This window comes from Sciurus vulgaris (assembly GCF_902686455.1).
Source record: "Sciurus vulgaris genome assembly, chromosome: 2".
NCBI lineage: Eukaryota > Metazoa > Chordata > Mammalia > Rodentia > Sciuridae > Sciurus > Sciurus vulgaris.
In genome coordinates, this window is record NC_136462.1 from 65,229,566 (window position 1) to 65,254,305 (window position 24,740).

The 24,740-nt window shown below is 35.3% G+C and overlaps 1 protein-coding gene across 7 annotated transcripts in view; it reads left to right on the plus strand.

Annotated features, from left to right (window-relative positions):
* SLC25A21 (solute carrier family 25 member 21) overlaps positions 1 to 24,740 on the plus strand; it is a 481,388-nt gene that overhangs the window by 340,196 nt on the left and 116,452 nt on the right. For all 7 annotated transcript variants that reach the window (XM_079120315.1, XM_079120312.1, XM_079120314.1 and 4 more), the window contains one exon: positions 10,061 to 10,144. In XM_079120315.1, coding sequence (XP_078976441.1) covers positions 10,061 to 10,144 — 84 coding nt within the window. The remainder of the gene's footprint in view (positions 1 to 10,060; positions 10,145 to 24,740) is intronic.

Consider the following 24,740-nt stretch of genomic DNA (forward strand, 5'->3'; position numbering starts at 1 on the left):
GTGAGTCATTTGTTGGCATTAAATATGAAATTTCATTAAATATATATATACTTAATATAAATGTTTTGAAGGAGGTGGCAGCACTAAACCTGATGTTAGCATAGTTTTATGATGTGACATGTCTCTTAAGAAACAAAATAATTGAAAGTCATGCTAGTCAAGTTTTTGTTTAATTGAGATCAGTTTATGCTTGAAACTTTGTAATTATAGAGCTATGTTAATTAGTCTATTTCATTACTTGTGATTTAACAATATTATATTTAGGTTGTGATCTCTAATGATCATTTGTCTCTGATTTGTTAACTAGCATGCTGTCCTTAAAATAAATTTTAGAATTACATTGTCAGTATACTTAGTTTTTAGCCCATAAGTAATCTAAACACTAGAAGAACTTGTGCCAGATGGTAGCATAAACTCTCTTATCACAATTAATTTTGTGATGTCAAATTTTACAATGATTCTAAATACTAGAAACACTGTGTATTTTGCAATGGCATAAGATGTATAAAAGTAAATGTATTTCACCACACCAATGAGATACACATAAGTAAATGTTTATTGTAACAAAATGTGTGTTTGGCAAATGATGAACCATTTATATGATATTTAAGTGAAATGTTTAAGCGTGAATTATGTAATGTACAGTCACAGAATATCAGCCTTTAAATCTTGGTTTGTGAAAGGAACAACAATTAGATGTGTCAAGGATCACAGAAAATTACTTAAAATATAATCGGTCTATCTGGTTGATCTGATATTTCAGGGAGATAATATTTTTGAAGCTGTGTTTTAAAACATGTTCAAAAGTACATGGCACAGAAGATTTTCCTTGCCTTTGTGGACTTGCCAAAATGTTGTCACCTTATCTGTAATAATTATCTAGGCTCCAGGTTCCACATTTCTTCAAATTATAAACTGTTTTATAATAACATAGAGAAATTTATTGGTCTCCTTTACAATTTCATAAGTACTAAGCTAAAGCATAGCCAAGCCCACCTATACATAGTAAAGACACACAGAATTTAAACGAGCAAAAGGCATACTTGTTTTTGCCAGGTATAGTTGTTATTTCTTTTATAAAGAAGGAAATGACTAAGGAACCATCAGGAAAAGAACCTTTTCTTTTCTTAAATTTTTAGAATAATTTGATAGATAGCCCAAAATGAATAAACTTAGATTTTGAACTTCAGTAGATGATCACTGGGCAGACCCAGACTCTACGACCCTGGTGGACTTGTTAACATTATTTAGAGTGTTAATTGATGATTGGGAACACAGCAAGCAGAGGCAATGCTTAAATTGCAGGTGACCCATGCTCTTAGAAACTCTATTTAGCACATGTGTTTCATTTTGTTTTAACGTTAATTATTAATATCTCCCTACCCTCCAATTGTTTCCTTCCAGAGGACGGGACCTGTGTATTATTTTCTTTGGATCCCCCAAACTCTTACCCTTCCCCTTTGCAGATGGGGACCTCTGTAAATGTTGAGATAGAAATCCATGTCTAGAACTGGAAACCATGCCCTTCCAACATGATTAAAGACCTTTATTGGTGCCAAGGTGAAGTTATGTGGGCTATTATTTTATTTTATCTGAAGGTAAACAGAATATTCATAGCTAACTTTTTTTTTTATTGTAAACAAATGGGATACATGTTGTTTCTCTGTTTGTACATGGCGTAAAGGCATACCATTTGTGTAATCATAAATTTACATAGAGTAATGTTGTTTGATTCATTCTGTTATTTTTTCCCTTCCCCCCACCCCTCCCACCCCTCTTTACCCTCTATACAGTACTTCCTTCCTCCATACTTGCCCCCCTCCCTAACCCTAACTCTAACCCTAACACTAACCCTTCCCTCCACCCTTTTAAAAACAAATTATCATCCCTATTCACCAGGTACTTTAAATTAGAACAGTAAAATTATGGGCACAGAGAAATGTTAGAAGGAAACCTTTCCTCTCAGAACTCATGAAAGAAAACTGAAAGAATAATCTCTTCAAAATCAGAAGCCTCAACTCCTCACCATCTGATGTGTCTTTCTGCAGGATGGAGGACGTGGAGCCTGGGGGTTAGGCTTTCTGTAGGAAGATGATATTTCCACAGGAGACAAATATCCATGGCAGGAATTTTTTCTAACACTGTGTTTTCTGGGGCTTTTTCCCAAAGTTTGTGAGGTTGGCGTGTACACCTAAGTTTCACAAAACCTCAGACATGTCTTTGCATGTTGGTCTAAATTTGGCCATGCTCATTCAATGACTGAGAAAGCAAACATAGGAGCATCATCTTATTTTGGTAAGATAGACTAATTAGGGTGGATTAAAATCTTTATTTAATCTTCCCACAGTTATCCTTTTAATGTGTTCTATAATTGCAAACCTTTGGTCTGTTAATCTCTGATTCATTAGTGGGCTTCTCAAGTGTTATTAAGGACCATGTGTAATACTCGGGTAATTACTGATAATCTTTGTTCATAGCACATTTACAAAGATCTCTGCAGGGTGTTCCATTAGGCTCATCACCACTTATTATTAGTGCACAAGTTTTATTATAAGTCTCCCATCCATATAAAATAAGGAACTTGGCAACTTGGGGGATTTATAAAATGAAATTAAAGGTCTTTTCTCTCTTATAGCTGCAAAACTCAAATATTAACTCTGTATTGCTCTTCCTCCCAAAAAACATTGTCCTCTGCTGTCTGCTCTTCCATTTTACCTCTGAGGAGAAAGATAGAGTATTAAATTACACCTCTCACCAGTGTGTGCTATGAATCAGTGGCAACATGAATTATAACTGGTAGCTGCTGGTCTAGTCACTAAAGTGCCTCACCTCTTTGACACAAAGGTGGAATTATTATGTAGCCTAATGCTACATAGAATGCCACTGAGAAGGAAAATAAGTGCCACTTACAGCTGTCTTTGGTACTAAGGAACCTCTGCATCCCCACCCTAGAAAAACCAAACCTTGTCAACCTCCTCTTTGATAGCCGAAAGCCCTTTAACAGAGGACAAGCTTTGACAGATAGTACATCAAAGTAAAAGTGTCAGTAAGGATAAATGATTGAAATGAATACTTTCTGAAAGTAAGGGTTAATGGGGAAAGCTTGGAGAGAGCACAAAAATTGTTAATCTAGAAAATGATCTAGAGACAGAAGATGCCAGAAATAAACTGCACCTATTGCACTAATTTGCTTAGGATTGGTGGCAGTGCCAAAGAGGTAGCTCACAACAGCTTTTACCCTCCAAAATCTCCATCAGTTCTCTCCCCCAACACATACCAGATTATGAATAAAAAGTATATATGCTATGCAAATATAGCTCAAGGGGAATCCCATTACCTATCCAATTCAACCCTTTATAATGAATTGCTGCATATAAATATATGAATATGTAAATCATGAATTTTATATATATAAATATATAAACATGTATAATACATTATGCATATATTAAATATACATATATATGTATGTGTGTATGTATATACCCAAACCTCCAGTCCTTTGGAAATAAAGACACTGCATAAATTTGATATTTTAGAATTTTCAAATAGTCTTGTCCTAAGACTTTTGAGGCAGCAAAGCCATTTTATTTCTTTCAAACATCTTTTTTATGGCCATGTCTTCAGAAGTACTTAGACAAGCGGAAGTGGAATATCTAACTATACTAATATCAACAGCAAAATTTAAAATGTCTCATTGAGCACACAGATAAGTGAGTGGGAAATATTAGTCATGATTCTTGAAAAATCTTCTGAAAAATGATTTAGTGAGGGAAAACATTCTTTAACTTTAAAAAATACATTTGTGCATTTGTTTGAGAAAACCTCCTGCCAACCCTGGAGGTTACCACAATATCTCACTTAATGTTTATGGTGTGGCAAATGCAAGGTCCTGGTCCCTCCTTGTTAAGTGCCTGCAGCCCTGTGCAGTCAGTCACAAATGATGGCTGCATCACTGACTCCTTCGCATTGTAGCCCAGGGTCTAAGCCATATTCTTTTCTCTTGTGTTTGATTCTGACAGATGATAGACACCAAATATTTTTCAGGAGTTGCTTCATTGTCCAGTTTGTCTGCTTGGCAACAAATTTTCATTCTAATAAAAGAAGTTACTCAGATGGAGAGTCCAGATGTGTGGAAGCTACTTTTATTAGGACAATGGAAATGTCCAACCTTTTCTTCTAAATACGATCAATAATAGTGTGGTTTTGCCTTTGCAATTTTACAAAGAGTTGTATCACATAACTGGAAAATTGTCTCCCTAAGCATAGTGAGAATTTGTTAGCATAGAATGGAGCTTGGAAAATGTTGATATAAAGCTTCAATCCAGGAGACAAACCTTTTAAGTTGCTGAAATATAGTGGAGAGGAAGAAGGAAATTGCTGTTTTACATGATTGACCAAAATGCACTATAATTATATCAACTTGAAACAGATTCCTTAGAAGGCCTGATAAGTCTGTGATCAGAATAAGTCATGTGTAGTGGAACTAAATACTGCATATACATTCTCTGCAGAGTAGGCATGCTGTATGTGATATGCACAGTAGAAGAGATAACTGTACTTGCCCTAACCTGTTTAATGAGGCCTTCAGCTGCTTTAAGCATAGTGAGACCTTTGGGAGCTTGTACTGAGGTATCAGAATTTACCATGTCTGCCTTTCTTTTACTATTGCTCATCCAACACAGCTTGTAGGCTCCCCTCATGGAGTTATTTTGATGTCACCTCCCCTGTTTGTAATGAATACAGCATCACTTAAGACACTTAACTTCTATATGAAGTACTCCCAAAGGAATCTGCTGACTATTCTTGTTGCCTGTTCTAAAATAGGTGGGTAAAGTTTAATTGCACATTTTTTTTAACCCAAAGATGTACAGCCTTTGTTTTCCTCTTCCCTCCAGTGTCTGCAAAGTACTACTTTGCATCCATTAGAGTCCACCCCTAGATTGGAGATCATCCCCCAAAGTGTACTAGTATTGTAGAACCCACTGGCCAGCATCTGATAAGCTGAAACACTGTTTGTAAATATTATCCCTTGTATATGGTATCATATCTCTGCACGCCTCATTCACCTAACTATAAAAATCTGAAAGGTGGGGTTATGTCTTATTTCTATGTAACCCCCAAATATAGGAGTATCTAATATATAGTAATGCTTAAGAACTCATATTAACTGAATGAAAATGGATTGGAAATATTATTTATTGGATTCTAAGGGAAAAAAAAAGAAATTACAACTGGGGAGTAAAGAGCCTGAACTTCCAATAGCCAAGTTAGGCAACTAGTCCCTTATGAAGTCACTATACTCTTTATTTGTATTTGCACAGGCCTTGGTATTTCCTGAACTTGCCAGAGTCTTATACAAAGCTTACATGTCCATCTGCTGTCTCTTTCACAGTTCCTTTTAGGACCAGGTTCACATGACTATGAGATGGCCATCTGGAGGTAGCTGAAGCATTCAGTTAAGTACAGAAAGAGGTCAAGTGCTCAATATTGGGCTTTGACTTTATCTCCTAAGTACTGTCCTAGAAATAGCTCAGGTCTCTGCCACCATGGGCAACCAAGCTTGTGCAGCAGACAGACTATTAGAACATCTTCCTGAAGGAAACCCAGATGGGCTGCTATGGGGAAAGATCTTTTTCTTCATCTCCCCATTAAAAGGGGCGACTTTCCTTCACTGGTCTTTGTTCCTTTCTGCACCTGGAATGCTTCCTCCTGGTCTGTTCCTTTGCCTCTCTGAATCCCTCAAGGACCAGCTCAAATCCCTTCCCTTTCCTGAAACCCTTCCTGACCCTCCAAGAAAACAGTAATTATCCTCCCACCCCATGAACACCTGGTCAACCCAGTGCCCATGCTACTTAACATTTTTGGTGCTTTCTTATACTGTCAATTATTTTTTCTCATATTTTTTTCCTGTACTACTTAAGAGGGACATAATGCCCTGGATTTTTGTAAAAGCTATAGCATCTTATATCATATGGCACACATTAAGAAAATACTTGGTAATTTGGAAGAAAAGCATCTAGAAAGGAATTTGACTGAGGTAAATGTACTTAATGAAAGATTATTGCAGATATTATGAGAAACATCTATGTGCCTATAATACTTTTATAATATATGAAAGTATTTAAAATAATTTCCTTATGAGAACAATTACAAAAGAGTCTTGGGTTTCCCAAGTAGAAATGAGAAAGTGTTTCATACTCAGCAATGAGTATAGGTTACAAATACACAAATGCAGAGGTGGATATGTTTATTTGAGCTGAAACAGTCATATTTTGGAAATTGCTCTGTATGTTCCACAGTTATTGTTTATATAAACCTGTATATGATTCTATTTTATTAATTTCTGCTTAGTGTTAATTCATTTGTATCCAGAGTACCAAGTTATCTCATTTACATTCTATAGTTCAGAAATAGCTGTACATCTATCTGATCATCAAATCTTGTTTTTATTCTAGACAAAACCTCCTATTGAGTCTTCCAAGTCAGTGGTATATACACAAAATGCAGCTGTAGATTCAAAATAGTTAAAATGAGTCCATGGTCTTCTGATAAGCTCTGTGCAACTTAAATTTTTTTCTTTTTTAAAAATTTGTTCTTTTTTAGATATACATGACAGCAGAATGGATTTTGACATATACACATGGAGTATAACTTATTCTAATTAGGATCCCATTCTTGTGGTTGTACATGATGTGGAGTTTCACTAGTCATGTATTCATAGAACACAGGAAAGTTTTGCCTGATTCATTCTATTGTCTTTCCTATTCCCTTCCCTTCATTCCCCTTTGTTTAATCCAATGAACTTCCATTCTTCCCCCTGTCCACCACCTTATTGTGTGTTAGCATCTGTATATCAGAGAGAACATTCAACCTTTGGTTTTTTGGGATTGGCTTATTTCACTTAGCATGATAGTCTTCAGTTCTATCCATTTACCAAATGCCATATTTCATTCTTCTTTATAACTGAGTAAGATTTCATTGTGTATATGTGCCACATTTTCTTTATTCATTCATCTGTTGAAGGACACCCAGGCTGGTTCCATAGCTTAGCTAATGTGAATTGATGTTGCTGCATCCCTGTAGTATGTTGATTTATTTCAGTCTTAGGATATATATTGAGGAGTAGGATAACTGGGTCAAATGGTGGTTTCCTTTCAAGTTTTCTGAGGAATCTCTACACTGCTTTCCAGAGTGGTTGCACCAGTTTGCAATCCTAACAGCAATTTTTCCTCATGTCCTCACCATTTTTATTGTTACTTGTATTCTTGATAATTGCCATTCTGATGGAGTGAGATGGAATCTCAGTGTAGTTTTAATTTGCATTTCTCTAATTGCTAAAGATATTGAACATTTTTTCATATATTTTTTGAGCATTCATATTTCTTCTGTGAAGTGCCTGTTTAGTTCCTTTGTCCATTTATTGATTGGGTTATTTGTTTCTTTGGTGTTAAGTTTTTTGACTTCTTTATATGTCCTGGAGATTAATTATCTAATGTACAAGTGGCAAAGATTTTCTCCCATTCTGTAGGCTCTCTCTTCACATTCTTGATTGTTTCCATTGCTGTAAAGAAGGTTTTTAGTTTGATATTTTCACACTTATTGATTCTTGATTTTACTTCTTGCTCTTTAGGAGTCTTGTTGAGGAAATCAATTCCTGAGCTGACACGATGGAGAGTTGGGCCTTTATTTTCTTCTAGTAGGCACAGGGACTCTGGTCTAATTCCTAAGTCCTTAATCCACTTTGAGTTGAGTTTTGTGCAGGGTGAGAGATAGGTGTTAAATTTTACTCTGCTACATATGGATTTACACCAATGATGAATCAACTGAAAGAGAAATTAGGAAACCTATCACAACATTCACAATAGCTCAAAAACAATAAAGTACTTGTAAATCAATCTAACAAAAGAGGTAAAAGACCTCTACAATGAAAACTACAGAACACTAAAGAAAGAAATAGAAGAAGACCTTAGAAGATGGAAAGACTTCCCATGTTCTTGGATTGGCAGAATTAATATTGTCAAAATGACCATACCACCAAAAGTTCTGTACAGATTTAATGCAATTCCTATTAAAATTCCAAAGATGTTCTTCATAGAGTACAAAAAGCATTCATCAAATTCATTTGGAAAAATAAGAGGCCCAGAATAGTCAAAGCAATTCTTAGCAAGAGAAGTGAAACAGGAGGCATCACAATTCCAGACTTTAAATTATACTGTAGAGCTATAGTAACAAAAATGGCATGGTACTGGCACCAAAACAGACATGAAGACCAAAAGACACAGAGACAAATCCACATAAATACAGTTATCTCATACTAAACAAAGGCACCAGAAACATACATTGGAGAAAAGATAAACTCTACAATAAATGGTGCTATGCAACTTAAATTTAATACTATAGTTCTTGTCTGTAAATTACCTTCTAAATTGATCATACCAGCATAGGTGTAAATTTTGCCCCAAAACCCACATTATAAAGATGAATATTTATAATATTTTGTAGTTTGGCAATAGGAGTTATTAGGGTTGTAGAATATTTGCCATGTTAAAGAGGATCAAGTGAGAATATGTTGAATGTATCAACAAAAATGTATTAAAGAGAAAAAAGACTACCTAACGTGCACCCTTTTCATTACGTTTCAGTCACTTCCATTCATATTCTGACATTATACTCTCTCACTCAGACTAATATATTGCCTTCATAATTGCTCTCTAATTTACATTCCCACTCTAATTCATCCAGTCAGCCAAAACGTATTTATTTAAGGAATCTGTGTGTACCAAGAACTCTGCTAGAAGACTCAGCTCCCATATCTCTGGACACAATCTCCTGCATAAAAAAAACATTTAGCAATTCACCACTTTACAAAACCAAATATAATTCCAGCTTTGCTTTCCATCTTAGGATACATTCATTCTATTCCTTTGCCCTGCTGCTTCAACCAAAGCAGTACATTCCTGCTTCTCTGTGATTTGTACTAGTTTTAAGTGCAATTTCCTGGGAACTAGAACATACAAAAATATATCCTTCTTAGAAGGAGATGTTGTGTTCATATCATAGAGCCAACAATAAGAAAAAAGCATCTTGAACTAGATAATAGGAAAGATGATTTTGAAAAGTTGTTGAAAGAGAGAGAGAGAGAGAGAGAGAGAGAGAGAGAGAGAGAGAGAGAGAGAGAGAGAGAGAGGAGAATGGTTAAACTGTGGTGAGAAAGAGAAGAGGAAGAACCTTACATCATAACCAGAGAGTGAACAACAGGGGCATGGGAAACAGTACTTTGTCATTAGTCTCTTTAGACGTAAACGCCAGTGCAAATACAAAATAGAAAATTAAGAACCTTATGCTGAAAACTACAGTTGGAAGGTTAGAGTTCTGAGATCATACCCAAACAGGAGAAGAAAAAGTAATTCAGTTTTCAGAAATGGGACACATTTTTATTGAGCAACAACTCTACGCAGAGCACTATGCTTCTGCACAGATCTCATTCTGTCATGAGGTGGCAACAGTAAATTGTATAGAAATATAACACTAACGTGCAAACCCAGCTCTCACTCCAGTCATAGGCACCTTCTCCCAGAATTAATTCCAAGTTTACAAAAAGACCCAAGTTTGGCCATATTAGCTACTCTGTATTTTTAAACCTTACATTAAGTCACCATCAAAGAACACTAACTAAGATACGAATTAGAGCTATTTCATTCACATCTTCAGATTTCTGAATTACATACTAAAGCAACACATGACATCTGCATATGCTTTGCACAAAATGAAAAAGTATAAATGCCTCCGGGTGCATCTGCCTGGCTAAGAAACAGATGAAAAAAATCTTTTTCTATAGTTCCTATTAAAGTACAAAGAAATATAATATTGAATGCTACAAAAATAAGGTAAAGTTTATATAAGGCAAATAAATCAATAAAATCTATTTTAGAAGACCAGAATATGTTAAATTAATCTGAAAAAGCTGTTTATATGACTTTGAAAAATGAGAAAAGTCGTTTGGCAAAATCCTTAAAGTGGATTCTTTTTTGTTGTTGTTGTTTGATTTTGTTCCTAGGTTCCAGATTCAGAGATATGCAACTGATCCAAACAGCTATAAAAGCCTAGGGGACAGCTTTCGGATGATCTTCCGAACAGAAGGGTATGTATTGTTTTTCTTTCACAGACTATGTTGACATAGGCTTTTTATTGTATTTCTACTTAATATGTTTCATCATTTTAAATGGTTTATTTTCGTAGTATTATTAGGGAAAACATACTTAAATGTGTGCCTTTCTATTTCATTATGTTTTTCTTGACATGATTTAAAACTGAATATGTATATAATATAATTATATGTATATAATAAAATATGTATGTGTATATAATATGACTACCAAAGGATATTAATAATTAATAATAATTACTACCAAAAAATATTAACAACTAATTTAATGACTAGAGGACAATTTCTAATTTATTTCATTAAGGCTTTTAAAAGTTCTTATAATGGAGACCATCTAAACAGTTGTTTGCACAAAGGTTTATAAAGACACAATCAAAACAGATCTCTGTCGACTCAAAATCAAGGGTCAAATATTCTCCAATGTGGAAGCTATGGAAAGTAGGGGAAAAAAGGTGGGTTAGGATATCATAAAGACAGAGGAAAGATCAGCTGTATAGAAGGACAGTGAGAGGGAGAGAAGAGGGATGGGAAAGGGGAAGAAATGCAAAACAAATTTGACAAATTATGCTATGTGCATGTAAAAATATACTTCAGTGAATTCCGCCTTTATATGTATCCATAAAGACCAATTAAAAGTACATAAATGAGTGCAAAGTAGACCAGTAGAATAGAAGAAGGAGGATAGGTGTAGGGAGGAAGGGAGAGAAAGGGGAGCACTTTGACTAAAATGGATAATCATATCAAAATGAACCCAAATATTATGTACAACTATAATGTACCAGTAAAAGTAAATATATAAAAAAGACCTTAAGATCTAATGGAATAATGAATATTTTAACAGATTATAACTTCAAATATTGATTCTATTATTTATCAAAATAAAATAAATAATATGTAAGCACCCTGAAAAAAGTTAAAAAAAAGTATATATATATTTTTTTCTGTTCTCTAAATGACTACAGATTCTATAGTCAGTGGAATTTCATGTAAATTCTAAATAAAAAATGAAAAAAGAGGTGTCAAAAATTGATGTATCAAATTCATTCTCATATCTGGTAAATGATCACTCAAATTGCATATTTTGCTTATATAAGCTAAAATTTCTTATACAACAGAGTTAAAGATTGTACAGTATAATTTTTAATTATACTTCATAATATTAAACAATATTCCATTTGCTTTTGAAAGTTGTTTTTATTAAAAATATGTCAAAATGATAATTATTCAAAATTTTAACTGTAATAATAATAACTAGCATATATTTAGCCTTCTTATGTACTAGGAATTCTCCCTACAACCCTGAGTGGTATTCCATTCTAGTTGGACAGATAAAGAAACCAAGACTTAGAGAAGTTAGTAATTTTCACTTACCTGGTAGGTAGTGGAGCTGGAAACCACATTTAAGTTAGTTCGACCCAAAATCCTTGCTTTTAACCACTGCAGTCACTGCCTCTCTTGCCAAAATGCTTTAAGTACTAGTCTGATAATATTTATTTCAAATAAACCTATCTCATGGATATCTTTCCATGTCAGCATATTCTTTTAAACAACAGCATAATTATTTGTCTGTGTGCTACAATTTATTAAATTAATCCCTTTGATGAATGTTTATGTTGTTTCCAGATTTTTGCTATTATAAACACCAGTGAAATGTTGTCTCATACTGTCTTTGCACACACACACACACACACACACACACACACACACACACATTTATATTTGTATTTTTAATATATTTTGAAATATTGTATTTACATTTTAAATATACTTTAAGTATATTTTATATTTACTGTTTATATAAAATAAGTTGCTAGCTATGAACTTCTAGGATCAAATGATATAAACACTTTGTGTTGTAGATGCTGACAAATTACCTTCCCAAAAGTATGTACTGATTTTATACCCTTAGTATTTGAGAGTTCCCATTGCTCCATGCCCTCTCAAACATGGGATTATCAATCATTATGTGTGATATCTATCCCTGACATGTATCTCCTGCTGACCAGTTGATAAATTGAAAACAAAACTGTCTTAATTGTGTTCCTTTTATTATAACTGGCATTGAGCAACATTTGTTTATCATTAGGTGTTATTTCTTTTATTAATTGCCAATTTGTGACCTTTACTCATTTCTCTCAGGTTAGTTTTTAAATTGATTTGTAGGAACTTAGTATGCACTACTGATACAAATTCTTTGACTGCTACATGGATTGCAAACATTTTTCCTAACTTGTAATTTGCTTACAACTGTAGTATCTTACTTATTCTTTCAGAAGTTTGTGACTTTTGAAAACTTACTTTGTGATCCTATCAACCATTCCTTTTGAACTATTTAATGTCACACTAAAATCAAAACAAAACAAAACAAAACACATCCTAACCCCAAGAACAAACATTTTCTTCTTTTTTTTAAATTTAAATCTTTAATTCATTCCAGAATTTTTTAAAATGTGCAGTGTGGTATATATGAATTAAATTTCATTTTGAAATGATTGTCCAAACACCTCTTATTGAAAAAATCCATCCTTTATTCACAAATTGAAAATGCTACTTTTCATATATTATATTTCTGCTATAGCATCATCTAGGTTTTCTGCTTTTGCTCCATTTCCTGTTCTGTTTCATTAATTTATCTCTATGTCAGTATTATACTGTTTTAATTATTTTATCTTTAGAGTATTTGGGGACTATGTAAAAACATGCCCTACAGTATAAAGTTCAAATTCCTTTCTTGGTGTTTAGAGCCCTTCCTTGTATGGCCCTCCCTTCTTCTCCAGGCTCATTATGCATACAAAGATAGGTTCTAGGAAAAGAAAATGGTTTGCAGTCTTCTGGTCTTTCACACTCTCATGATTTTTGCATGTTCTTCTCTATTGCTGGAGGACTCAAACCCTTAATCCACCCAGGGAACTAGCCCTCTTCATTCAAAGGTGACTGCAAATTTCACAGCCTGATCATCTCTTCTCTACCCAATACTGAATTATTTTCCCTCTTCCTTTCTCCCTTCCTCCCTCCCTCCCTCCCTTCCTTCCTTCCTTTTTCCTTGTGTAAGTATGGTATGTAAAACATAGCACACATTACCCTTTCTTCCCTCTCCAACACAAGACTGTATTTCTCTAAGGGCCAACCAAGCCCCATTTAGCTCTGTATTTCTGCTGCCTTGTTTGGTACTGAGTGGAGACAGTATGCGAACACTGAACAGAAATGAAAGGCATCACAGCAACATCATGATGCTGCAAAGCGAAACAGAGACAACAGTTCATGTGGTAGACCACCCTCTCTGAAGTTATGATAATGATCTCGAGACCTGATTAAATATTTTGTAGTCAACTAGTGACAAAGGATCAGTAAGTCCTTTTTGCTGTTACTGTACGTATATAATACCTAAGTGCTATACACTTACAATACGCTAGTGTTAACAATAAATGGGATAAAAAATCATGTGTATTTCACTCAATGTATAAAAGTTAAAGAAATCATAGTGTATTACCTAGTAACAGAACTTCCCTTTCTGGTGAAACAGTCACTTCAGCATTGCCAAGTTGTAACAGATATCTGAAGTGGATGTGGGCGTTCCTTAGACAGGCTTTTCATTTCATGTGCATTTTAGGAAAAAAATTGATGTTTCTGCTTTGATATCAAAAATATAACAAACACACGGTATGTGTGGTCCTTGCATAGTAAAATGGGTCTTTTCCTATACTGTGTGTATAATTGCTTCTAGAACAAACTGATATTTTTCTGCACTGCCTGTAGATCTGGACATGCTGTTTATTAACCAAGGCCAGAGAGCTCTCATCTTAGAGATGAAAATATTTGTAAAAATACAAAAGAAAAATCTGCCTGTTAATTTTGATAGGGAGCAAAAACATTTCATAGCCTTAGGTTAAACAAAGACAAGCAAACAAAAGAGAAAGAGAAAAAGAGGAAGAGAAAACATTTTAATACATGCTGTGTTAGGTTTTTTCTTTCCCCTAGCAAAAGCAGATTCTTTTGATTTTGTAATTTAGAGTGTGCTGTTTTTAAAGATGTTCTTACCCAGGTGCATGAAGGCCAGTTTTCTCTTTGGCCTCCTAAGGAGGATAGTACTATTTAGCTTAACTATTAGGATCTCTCCTAGTTTTTCCTATCTTCTCCATGTTGAAAGTTTTGAAAGTTTTGAAAGTTAGTCCTTTTCATTTTAAAAACACTAAGAATATGCACAATTAGAATCTGCATAAATACTCCCATTTTCCCACTATAAGAAAGTGAAGTGGTACTCACCACCATTCTTAAGATACCCAATTCCCCACCTCTCTGCCCAGATTCATATGCTTCCAAAAGACAGTTGCTCAAACACATGAGTCTAAATCCCTTTATTGCTTCTAAGATTCTAAAAACACAGAAAACTTGTACATTTATTAACATCATGGGTTTTCAATATAGTTTTGCAGAGATTAAGTTTTCTTTAAGCCTTCTAAATTCTGGATAGAGGTTTCTATTGTACAGAATTTTCATAATTAATTGACTTTACCAAGGAGGCTGTTTTCAGAAATTAGAAGGGAGAACTCATAGAGAATGAAGGCAGGAAAGGAATTTTTTTTTTTTTTTTTTTGTCATTGTTGATGGCATCTCTGTTTTCACTATGACTCTTCATTTTTTCTAGTTTGACAGAAGTAAACTAACCGATAGGTCTATCTGCTGAATAACAAATTGAGTCCCAAAGCCATAAAGATACAGTCTAGTTTATTAGGAGCCTCTAAAGACACTAAAACTTTTCATAAGCTCTCCTGGTAAACAGTGGCTGATGTACCTGTTTACCATGTGCCCACACATCAGCATCATTTCCCTTTGCCTCAGAGTATCTCAGGAAAACTTTGATACTTGTCATTCCTTTAATTAAGAGTAACTGAGATGTTCACAGAGGGATGAGGAGATTATGAATTATGTTAATGGAAAAACAGGACAATCTTCCCACCTTCAACCTTACTCTCTTCCACTGCAAGTGCTATAAGTGGTCGTTCTTCCTGAAATAAGGAGAAAAAAAAGAATTTAGAACTGATAAGAAGACAATGTGGAAATACAGCTATCAACTCATACTTTTTAAATAGATATTTCTATCATCTTTGGTATTTCTACCTTCAAATCACACAGCAATTTAAAGCAGTTTTTATCTATTCCTTAAGTATGAAAACTCTGAGAAACCAGTATATATGTTCAGTCAACCAAATCTTGGTGATTTTGAGGCAGCACCACAATCTTCTGGCAACTCAAGACTTAATCCAATTGCTGCCCACCCTCTACCAGTTCACGGTTTTAGTCAGTCTACTCTCATCCTGCATGTTCCTTAGCTCTCTTATGAGAACAATTCTTGGGCATTGGTTTGCTTGAGGCAAATAACTAGGAAACAGCTAGGTCAGATTAAACTTAGTTTCAAATGAGAAACATGTTGATTGCTGGTGCCTTCAGAAATATGGTACTCTTCAGAAAGTATTGCTGTAGAAAATATGTGGTTGCATTTGGTTGGGGGGGGGCATTTGAACTGTGTTTAGTTACACGATTTGTTTTCTGTAACCACTGATGCTGCCCCAAGTATCATCTTACAATCAGACCACTTGGTGATTATAATATTTTCTAGTTAAATGACATTTAAGGCCTCATTTTATGAGCTCCAGCATAATTGGCTAATTTGGTAAACTCCAGATGTGTGAGATAATGTGCCACTCATTTAAGTGCCTTTCAGACGGCATAAATGGCACAGCCCCAGGAGGTATAATCACTCCCTCTTGTTTTCATTAAGAAGGGGGAATGAGTGGCTTGTGACACAGACAAAGGAAGTGGGATGTCTACAACTCTAAATCAACATCTTGGTAAGATTTGAACATTTTCTTTTTATCAGTGGTCTTATTCCAAGACTTTTGTCTTAATCTTAGTAGGTCTACTTAAAAAAAAAAAAAAAAAAATGTTTTACCTAACCTAACATGGCTGACTGATTTTAAAGCATCCTCAGACAATAGAAAGACCTGCCCCTATCCGAAGTAAGGTGGTCTCTGAAAAGGTCCCTGACCCTCAGGAAAGTGAGAGTGAGGAAGTGTCATGGTCAAAGAGGCAAGAAAAGAACTAATTCTTCCCACAGCCAGGAATTGTAGTTATTATGCAGTCAGCATCCTCATACTTAAACCAAATTCCAACTTCGCAAGGTCCAGTAGTTATTGCTACTGGATTTTTTCCCTCTCCTCTTGACTAACAGAAACCTACCCATCTACCCAGCGTTACCAAGCTGGAGCAGGATGCCCTGTTCTTGGCATCATCATTTTTTTTTTTTTTTTTTTTTTTTTTTAATCCTGGAACTGGTCCCTCTTATCTGACTATTCCTCCAGTAAAGTTCACAAACATCTGAGTCTTCTCTCAGATGGGGTCTGCAACCCAGTCCACAGATAATCAGCAGCAAATCAGTTGTGTGTAGCTCATTGAGTATATTGGTGACTTTCAATTCTGGTTTGCCAGGTGAGTTTTTTTTTTTTTTTTTTTTTTTTTTTTTTTTTTTTTTGGTGGGTGCCAGAGGTGCACTGTGACTTCCAACAATGAATTTCCTGATACCTGACTGCCTTCTTTAGTCCTTTTTATATTACCAGAGAGGCCCTCCTTGGTACACACTGGAGCTGAGTTGAGTGCATCCTTTTTTCTATGTAGTGACCGTGAACAAAGTAGAAAGGCTTAGTTGCTCCAGCTCCTAGATCTCCTTGTTTTCATCACCAGAGTTTGCAAGCTGACAATTGCACTCTCCCACGTCCCCAGCCTAGTACTAACAAAACTGTGGAGTTCAACCCTGACCTGTCTGGACTTCTTAATGATGTTATGGCAAGCTTCTTCTTTACCTACGGAAAAAAAGGAACAAAGCATATTCGAATATGGAGAATAAACTATACAAACGTTATCTAACATGTCTTTTGAGTGATGGGCCTAGGTCCAGAATATGGCATCTGGTAGTCTAAAGCTGTTTTCTCCTTCCAAGCCTCCTGTTTTGGAAAGGGAGACAAGAGATGCTCAAATTCAAACCTGGATATACCATTATTATTCTTAAGTAATAAATATTCCTTTTAAAAATGATTTATCTATGTTTTAGTATATTATATTCAGAAAATTTTAGTCATAAAATATGTGTATAGGCACATATTGGTATCCTCAGGATTGATCCCAGAACTGTTAGAGGACACCAGAATTCATGGATGCTCAAATCCCTCAAGTATTTTCATATGACCTATTTATAGGTTGTCAAATGCTTGAAATCACCCAAGGATACTTATTATACCTAATATCATGTAAATGCTATGTAAATAGTTATACTATATTATTTAGGGAAAAAATTTAAGAAGAAAATCTGGACATGTTCAGTACAGTTGCAATTAAAAAATATGTTGACCTAGAGTGGTGGCACATGCCTGTAATCCCATCAACTCTGGAGGCTGAAGCAGAGGATCCCAAGTTCAAAGGCAGCTTCAGCAACTTAGCAAGGCCCTAGGCCACTAAGCAAGTTAGTGAGACCCTGCTTCAAAATAAAAAAAAAAAAAAATTTAAAACGGGGCTGGGGATGGGCTCAGTGGTTAAGCATCCCAGAGTTCAATCTTCAGGATCAAAAAATAAAAAGAATATATATATATATGTGCGCATGCGCATGTGTGTATGTGTGTGTGTGTGTGTAATTCATGGTTGGCTGAATCCCTGGATGCGCAACCTGTGAATATAGAGCACCAACTGTAATTTCTTTTTATAGAAAGTTTATGTGGCTAACAACTTTAAACCTAGATTGCTTAGCAATTCAAGGTTGAGAATGAAAGGACAAAGGGTTTGGAAGCGGAATACCAAAGAAGAATAGGCAGTAACTTATTTCAACATTTTTAAATACCCAGGCCATTGAATCATTGATGCATTATTTAACATTTATATCTTACCAGATTATTTGGCACCACTGCTAAGAACATAGTTGTTAACTTAACTTCAGTTGCATTGGGTGGGAAAGTAAAGCAGGCTCGTGCACCATCTTCACAATCAGGGAGAAGATGATAAATTTTCAGAGTACTCAGATAGGGGGCTCTCAGTGCTCCCATGTGCTGGAGTTCTGTTTCCTCTTCTAAATCAGAGTTCTTTTGTTCTGTTCACAAGGTGACCTTTAAAACTGTGTCAGCCCCTAGATCTCCCTGCTATCATCACCACAGAATGCAAACTGACAATCACACTCCCTTGCACCCCAGCCTAGTACTAACAGCACTTTCTGACTTACAGACTGGTCTTCAGCAAGGATTAACTGTTGCCAAAGAGTAAGTGAAAACGTTTGCAGTGATGTCAGCCTGTCAGCAAGGCCTGTTTTAAGACACCAAACACAGCCTCTGCACTCTCTGCTGATAAGAAGGAAAGGAGGACCAGTTGTTGCTGGGTGTGGGGAGTAGTTATCTTCCTGGAAGGTTGGAGTCTCAATTGAGAGCCTGGGCAGAGCTTGGTGCATTGGAAATATTTTCATGCCTTTATTTTAACTTATTCTAGGTTTCTGAGGGACTAGAAGTGCAGGGGAAAATTGTCTTTACGAAAATCAAAATCCTTTGCCTAGTGGTTGTTAAACTGAACATTTTTAGATGAGAATAAGAAAACCTCCTATAAGCATTCTTCTACCTGAGCCTGATTCTTGTATCATAGAAAATAACAAACATGATTTGACATAGATATAGTTAATATTTTATCTTCATCATTAATTTCATGTATTTGGGGGTAGTCTTGTGACTTCAGCTGTACTTTTCATTCAGGTCTTGTAGGTGATTTGAAACTGGAGGAAGAGAGAAAATTCAGATACTATTGTTATAATAGTGATTATATTTAAAACCATGGAGTGGTATTAGTCATAACAGAAGAAATACCTCAGATTTATGCCATTCCCCTTGTGGGTTCAAAGTGTAGTCCCTTATCTCATGTGACTGCATAGCATCTAGGGAAGATAGAGAATAAATGGTACAATTGATTACAAGAAGGACTTTGGTCTACACACAAGAAACTTCAGCAGAAAGGAGTTAAGTCAGTGTCCCAGCATAATGGATTGGGTCCTGAGATCAGCATTCAAGAAATACAAGGTTTCATTTTTCAAAAATAGAAAAAAAGAAATCTCTTGAACAAATGAAATTTAACTATAAATGTATTCTGCAGCATGGCACCATCATCCCATGACACAATGGATGGAGGCATTGCAAAAAGAAGTTACCAGGAAAACCTCATGAAATATAAGATAAGCGTCTAATAATAATAATAATAATATATTCAATTTAATATAATTTAATGATAATTAATAGAAATTAATTTTCTCAGACATGTTCATTAACCAAGAGTACTCTTTCTCTTTTTATCCTCTATGGAAATACTGGTTATCTATAAATGCCCAACTCATATGCTACCAGCTCTTTGATGTCTTCTTCCACTATTCAAAGTAGAAATAATTTCCTTCATCCATTCTTTAATAACATTTTGTGTTCCTCTATGACAATGCTTACCTTTGGAGTCAGAGAGTCATGGATTAGAATTCACTTATAAGTTTTAGGATCTTGAGCAAATGACTTAACCTCATTATACCTCAGTTGCCTACTTGTAATAATAGTGCCTACTTTACACTGCTGCTAGCATTCAGTATTAATGCACAGTATATAAATATACATCCAACAATTGTTAGTTTTAGTATTTCATGTGAAGATAATTATCTGTAACTTCACAATTATTTAAATATGTAGGACTCTGATGAAGTTATATTTGGGCTTCAATAGCATATGACACAGTTCTTTGTATATAATCATCATCCAACTTTTGTTTACTGAATTTAATTGAATAATTGTGGTTTCCTATACTTAGCTATTCTCTCCACATTCACGTAGAAAATAGAGTCAAATCAAAACAAATACCAAGAAAACTTTATGACTTCTATGGTATCATTAAGACCAAGTTCCTAAACATGATAATTTATCTGCACAAAAGCAACATTTTAAAAATAATTTCAGGAAGATAGTAGAATTATTTTAATGCATGCAGGTGCCTGGAGGTGAGAGGTTGAATTTCAGCATATAGTTTTTTTTTTTAATTATTGTAAACAAATGGGATACATGTTGTTTCTCTGTTTGTACATGGCGTAAAGGCATACCATTTGTGTAATCATAAATTTACATAGGGTATTGTTGTTTGATTCATTGTTATTTTTTCCCTTCCCCTCACCCCTCCCACCCCCCTTTTCCCTCTATACAGTCCTTCCTTCCTCCATTCTTGCCCCCCTCCATAACCCTAACCCTAAACCTAACCCTAACCCTAACACTAACCCCTCCCACCCCCCATTATGTGTCATCATCCACTTATTAGCGATATCATTCGTCCTTTGGTTTTTAGAGATTGGCTTATCTCACTTAGCATGATATTCTCCAATTTCATCCATTTGCCTACAAATGCCATAATTTTATCATTCTTTATGGCTGAGTAATATTCTATTGTATATATATATACCACAGTTTCTTTATCCATTCATCAATTGAAGGACATTTAGGTTGGTTCCACAATCTGGCTATTGTGAATTGAGCAGCTATGAACATTGATGTGGCTGTATCTCTGTAGTATGCTGATTTTAAGTCCTTTGGGTATAGGCCAAGGAGTGGGATAGCTGGGTCAAATGGTGGTTCCATTCCAAGTTTTCTAAGGAATCTCCACACTGCTTTCCAGAGTGGCTGCACTAATTTGCAACCCCACCAGCAATGGCAACATCCTCGCCAACACCTGTGGTTGCTTATATTCTTGATAATTGCCATTCTAATTGGGGTGAGATGGAATCTTAGGGTGGTTTTGATTTGCATTTCTCTTATTATTAGAGATGTGGAACATTTTTCCATATTTTTGTTGATTGCTTGTAGATCTTCTGTGAAGTGTCTATTCATTTCCTTAGCCCATTTGTCGATTGGATTATTTGTATTCTTGGTGTCAAGTGGTATTGGTACCAAAATAGAAAGGTAGATCAGTGGTACAGAATAGAGGACATGGACACAAACCCAAATAAATACAATTTTCTCATACTAGACAAAGGGACCAAAAATATGCAATGGAGAAAAGATAGCCTCTTCAACAAATGGTGCTGGGAGAATTGGAAATCCATATGTAACAGAATGAAACTAAACCCATATCTCTCACCATGCATGAAACTAAACTCAAAATGGATTAAGGACCTCGGAATCAGACCAGAGACCCTGCAGATTATAGAAGAAAAAGTAGGTCCAGATCTTCAACATGTCAGCTCAGGACCAGACTTCCTCAACAGGACTCCCATAGCACAAGAAATAAAAGCAAGAATCAATAACTGGGATTGATTCAAACTAAAAAGCTTTCTCTCAGCAAAGGAAACTATCAGCAACGCGAAGAAAGAGCCTACAGAGTGGGAGAAAATCTTTGCCAATCATACTTCAGATAGAGCACTAATCTCCAGAATCTATAAAGAACTCAGCATATAGTTTTTAAACTCCAGGAATTCACCATTGACAGGTGATGCTGGGTGGTACTGGGGAATCTAACTAGGGAAACTGGAGGGGATTGGAGGGGATAAGACTCAAGTAAAGTGCAAACCATATACTTCCCTGGCTTTGAATGTATTCTGTCTTCACTACTGTTCTCCTTGCAACACTTCCTGCCTGGGGTTTTAATAAACAGAGGAACCAGAAACAGTATAAATGAGAACCAAATATTCAGTTAATAAAAAGATCAAGTGAAGTAAAAACAGAAGTACATTTAAATAGAGGGAAATCAAGAGTTGAATTTTAAAAGCCATATTAAACTTTTGGTTTCAGTCATGAGAATATCTTGTATTGGAATAATCTTCCTACTGAAAACAGCAATAAGCATGAGACAAAATACACAAAACTACTGTTTGAAAGCATTCAAGGGCTACAAAACAATGGGCTATGAAGGGGTACCAGACTTGAGGAAACAAAGTATACCTAAGTAATGGTATATTCTCCCAGGCTTTTTACCTAAAGGCTTTACTAAGTCTCGTGGGAAGGGTTGGGGACAGAGACAAGATCAAGTCTGACTGAGGAGGAAGATTGTAAGTTGGCATTCAGAGTTGCCAGATGGCTGTAACCTAAGGAGCTAAGCTCCTGGAGAATAAGGAAACTGCCAAAAACTGAACCCAAAGTTTTTCTTTTTTAATAAGTAACAAAATATCATGTTGGGATGTAAAATACTTAAAACATTGTTTCCTAATAAACAACATATTAATATATAATAATCAGTTCATATATACACAAAATATTAAACATCACCTTCTGCAGATGCAGTTTTTGAAAATATCAATGTGACTGACATTATGAAATAATTTAAAAACTTTCCTATACATTGAAAATGTTTCATTGATTTTTTTTCATTTTAATGATAACTAATGATGCTGCACACTTTTTCATGTGTGTGGGGTTTTTTAGTATTTTGTATCATTTTTTTTTTATTTGTTCTTTGTAGGTTACATAACGGTAGAGAATATTTTGACATATACATGGAGTATAACTCCCCATTCTTCTGGTTGAACATGATATGGAATTACACTGGTTGTGTATTCATGTATGAACATAGGAAAGTCATGTCTGATTCATTATTCTGTCATTCCTATTCCCATCCCCCTCCCTTGTCTTCTTTATCCTTTGTTTAATCCAATGAACTTCTATTCTTCCCTTCCCCCTCCCTTATTTTGTGTTATCATCTGCATATGAGAGAGAACATTCAACCTTTGTTTTTTGGGATTGGCTTATTTCACTTAGCATGATAGTCTTCTGTTCCATCCATTTACCAGCAAATGCCACAATTTCATTCTTTTTTTACGACTGAGTAATATTTCATTGTGCATATATACCACATTCTTTAGGCATTCATCTATTGAAGGGCACTAGGTCGGTTCCATAGCTTTGCTAATGTGAATTGAGCTGCTATGAACATTGATGTGGCCACACCACTATAGTAAGTTGATTTTAGGTCCTTTAGGTATATACTGAAGAGTGGGATAACTGGGTCAAATGGTAAATCCATAAGATCTTTATGCAATTTCCTGTCAAGGTATTTGCCCACTCATGGGTTGCTTGTAAGCAGGAAGAAACTCCAATAAACCTTGCAAAATTAAAATAACAAAAGAAGAAGAAGGAGGAAAAGAAAAGGTGCGGGGGAACAGCAATTAAGAAGCTATAGAGGTGAGTGGAGATTTCAGCAGCCCCATGATGCTGAGGACACAAGTGTTAGAGTTCAAACCTTGCCAAGTGGAAGAATTTTGATCAGCACCCAGGTCTTTAGTTGAGACCCAGAATCTCCACTCTCAAGAAAAGGGTTCTGCTCTAGGGATAGGGGAAAACAAATACATTGTCCCTAACAAAGCCTGAAACCAACCCTTAGCAGATCAGCAGATCTACTGTAATCCATCTGCTTGCTAGGAGAAAATGCATTACTCTTTGGAGAAAGATGTCATTGTTCAGAGGCTCTTCAATGTGTTTATATACAGTGTGCTACATTCAATGTAGAAATGCAGGGTCTTAGGATATAAAGGCAGCCAAATATCAGAAGTGGACAATGAGTGATTCAAATTTTACAATTATCAGACAGGGACTATTAAATTTTATTTTTACTGTGTGAAACTATATATGAACCATATAGTTTACACTAAGTACACTCACAATGTTGTACAACCATCATTACCATCCATCTCCAGAACTTTTTCATCTCAAACTGAAACTGCATACTCATCAAACAATAAGTTCCCATTCTTTCTTTCCTACAACCCCAAGCAACCTCCATTCTACTTTCTTTATGAGTTTTATTACTGCTTGTTACTCATATAAGTGAATTCATAGAATATTTATACTTTCTTGACTAGTTGGCTTATTTCACTTAATTTAATGTATTCTGGGTTCATTCATGTTGTAACGTGTAAGAATTTTCTAAGACTGAAGAATATCATATATATACACACACACAATGGATATATGTGTATATATACACACACACCACATTTTGTTTATCCATTCACATGCAAGTGTCAATGGACATTTATTTGAGTTGCTTCTACCTTTTGGTTATTGTGAATAATGTTGCTAAGAACATGGGTCTGCAAATATCTGTTCAAATCCTTACTTTCACTTCTTTGGGGCATAAACCTAGAAGTGGAATTGCCAGATCATATGATAATTCTCTGTTTGACATATAGGAGCTTCTTAAAAAAACAATAAATCAAGAATGTAGAAGAAAAGATGGAAAGTTTCAACAGAGAATTGAAATCTCTACGAATGAAATAAAAACAAGTTGGTTACAGTGGTGCTTGTCTACAATTCCAGCAATTTGGGCTGAGGCAGGAAGATTTCAAGTTCAAGGTCAGCCTCAGCAAATTAGTGAGATCATGTCTCAAGAAATAAAAATGGCTGGGGGTGTACTTGGTGGTAGAGCACCACAGGATTCAATCCCCAGTACTGAAAAAAAATTTTTATATAAGAGGAAATCTGAAATGGAAATTCTGAAAATACTGTATCTTAAGTATTTAATAGGTGGGTTTTCATCCCAC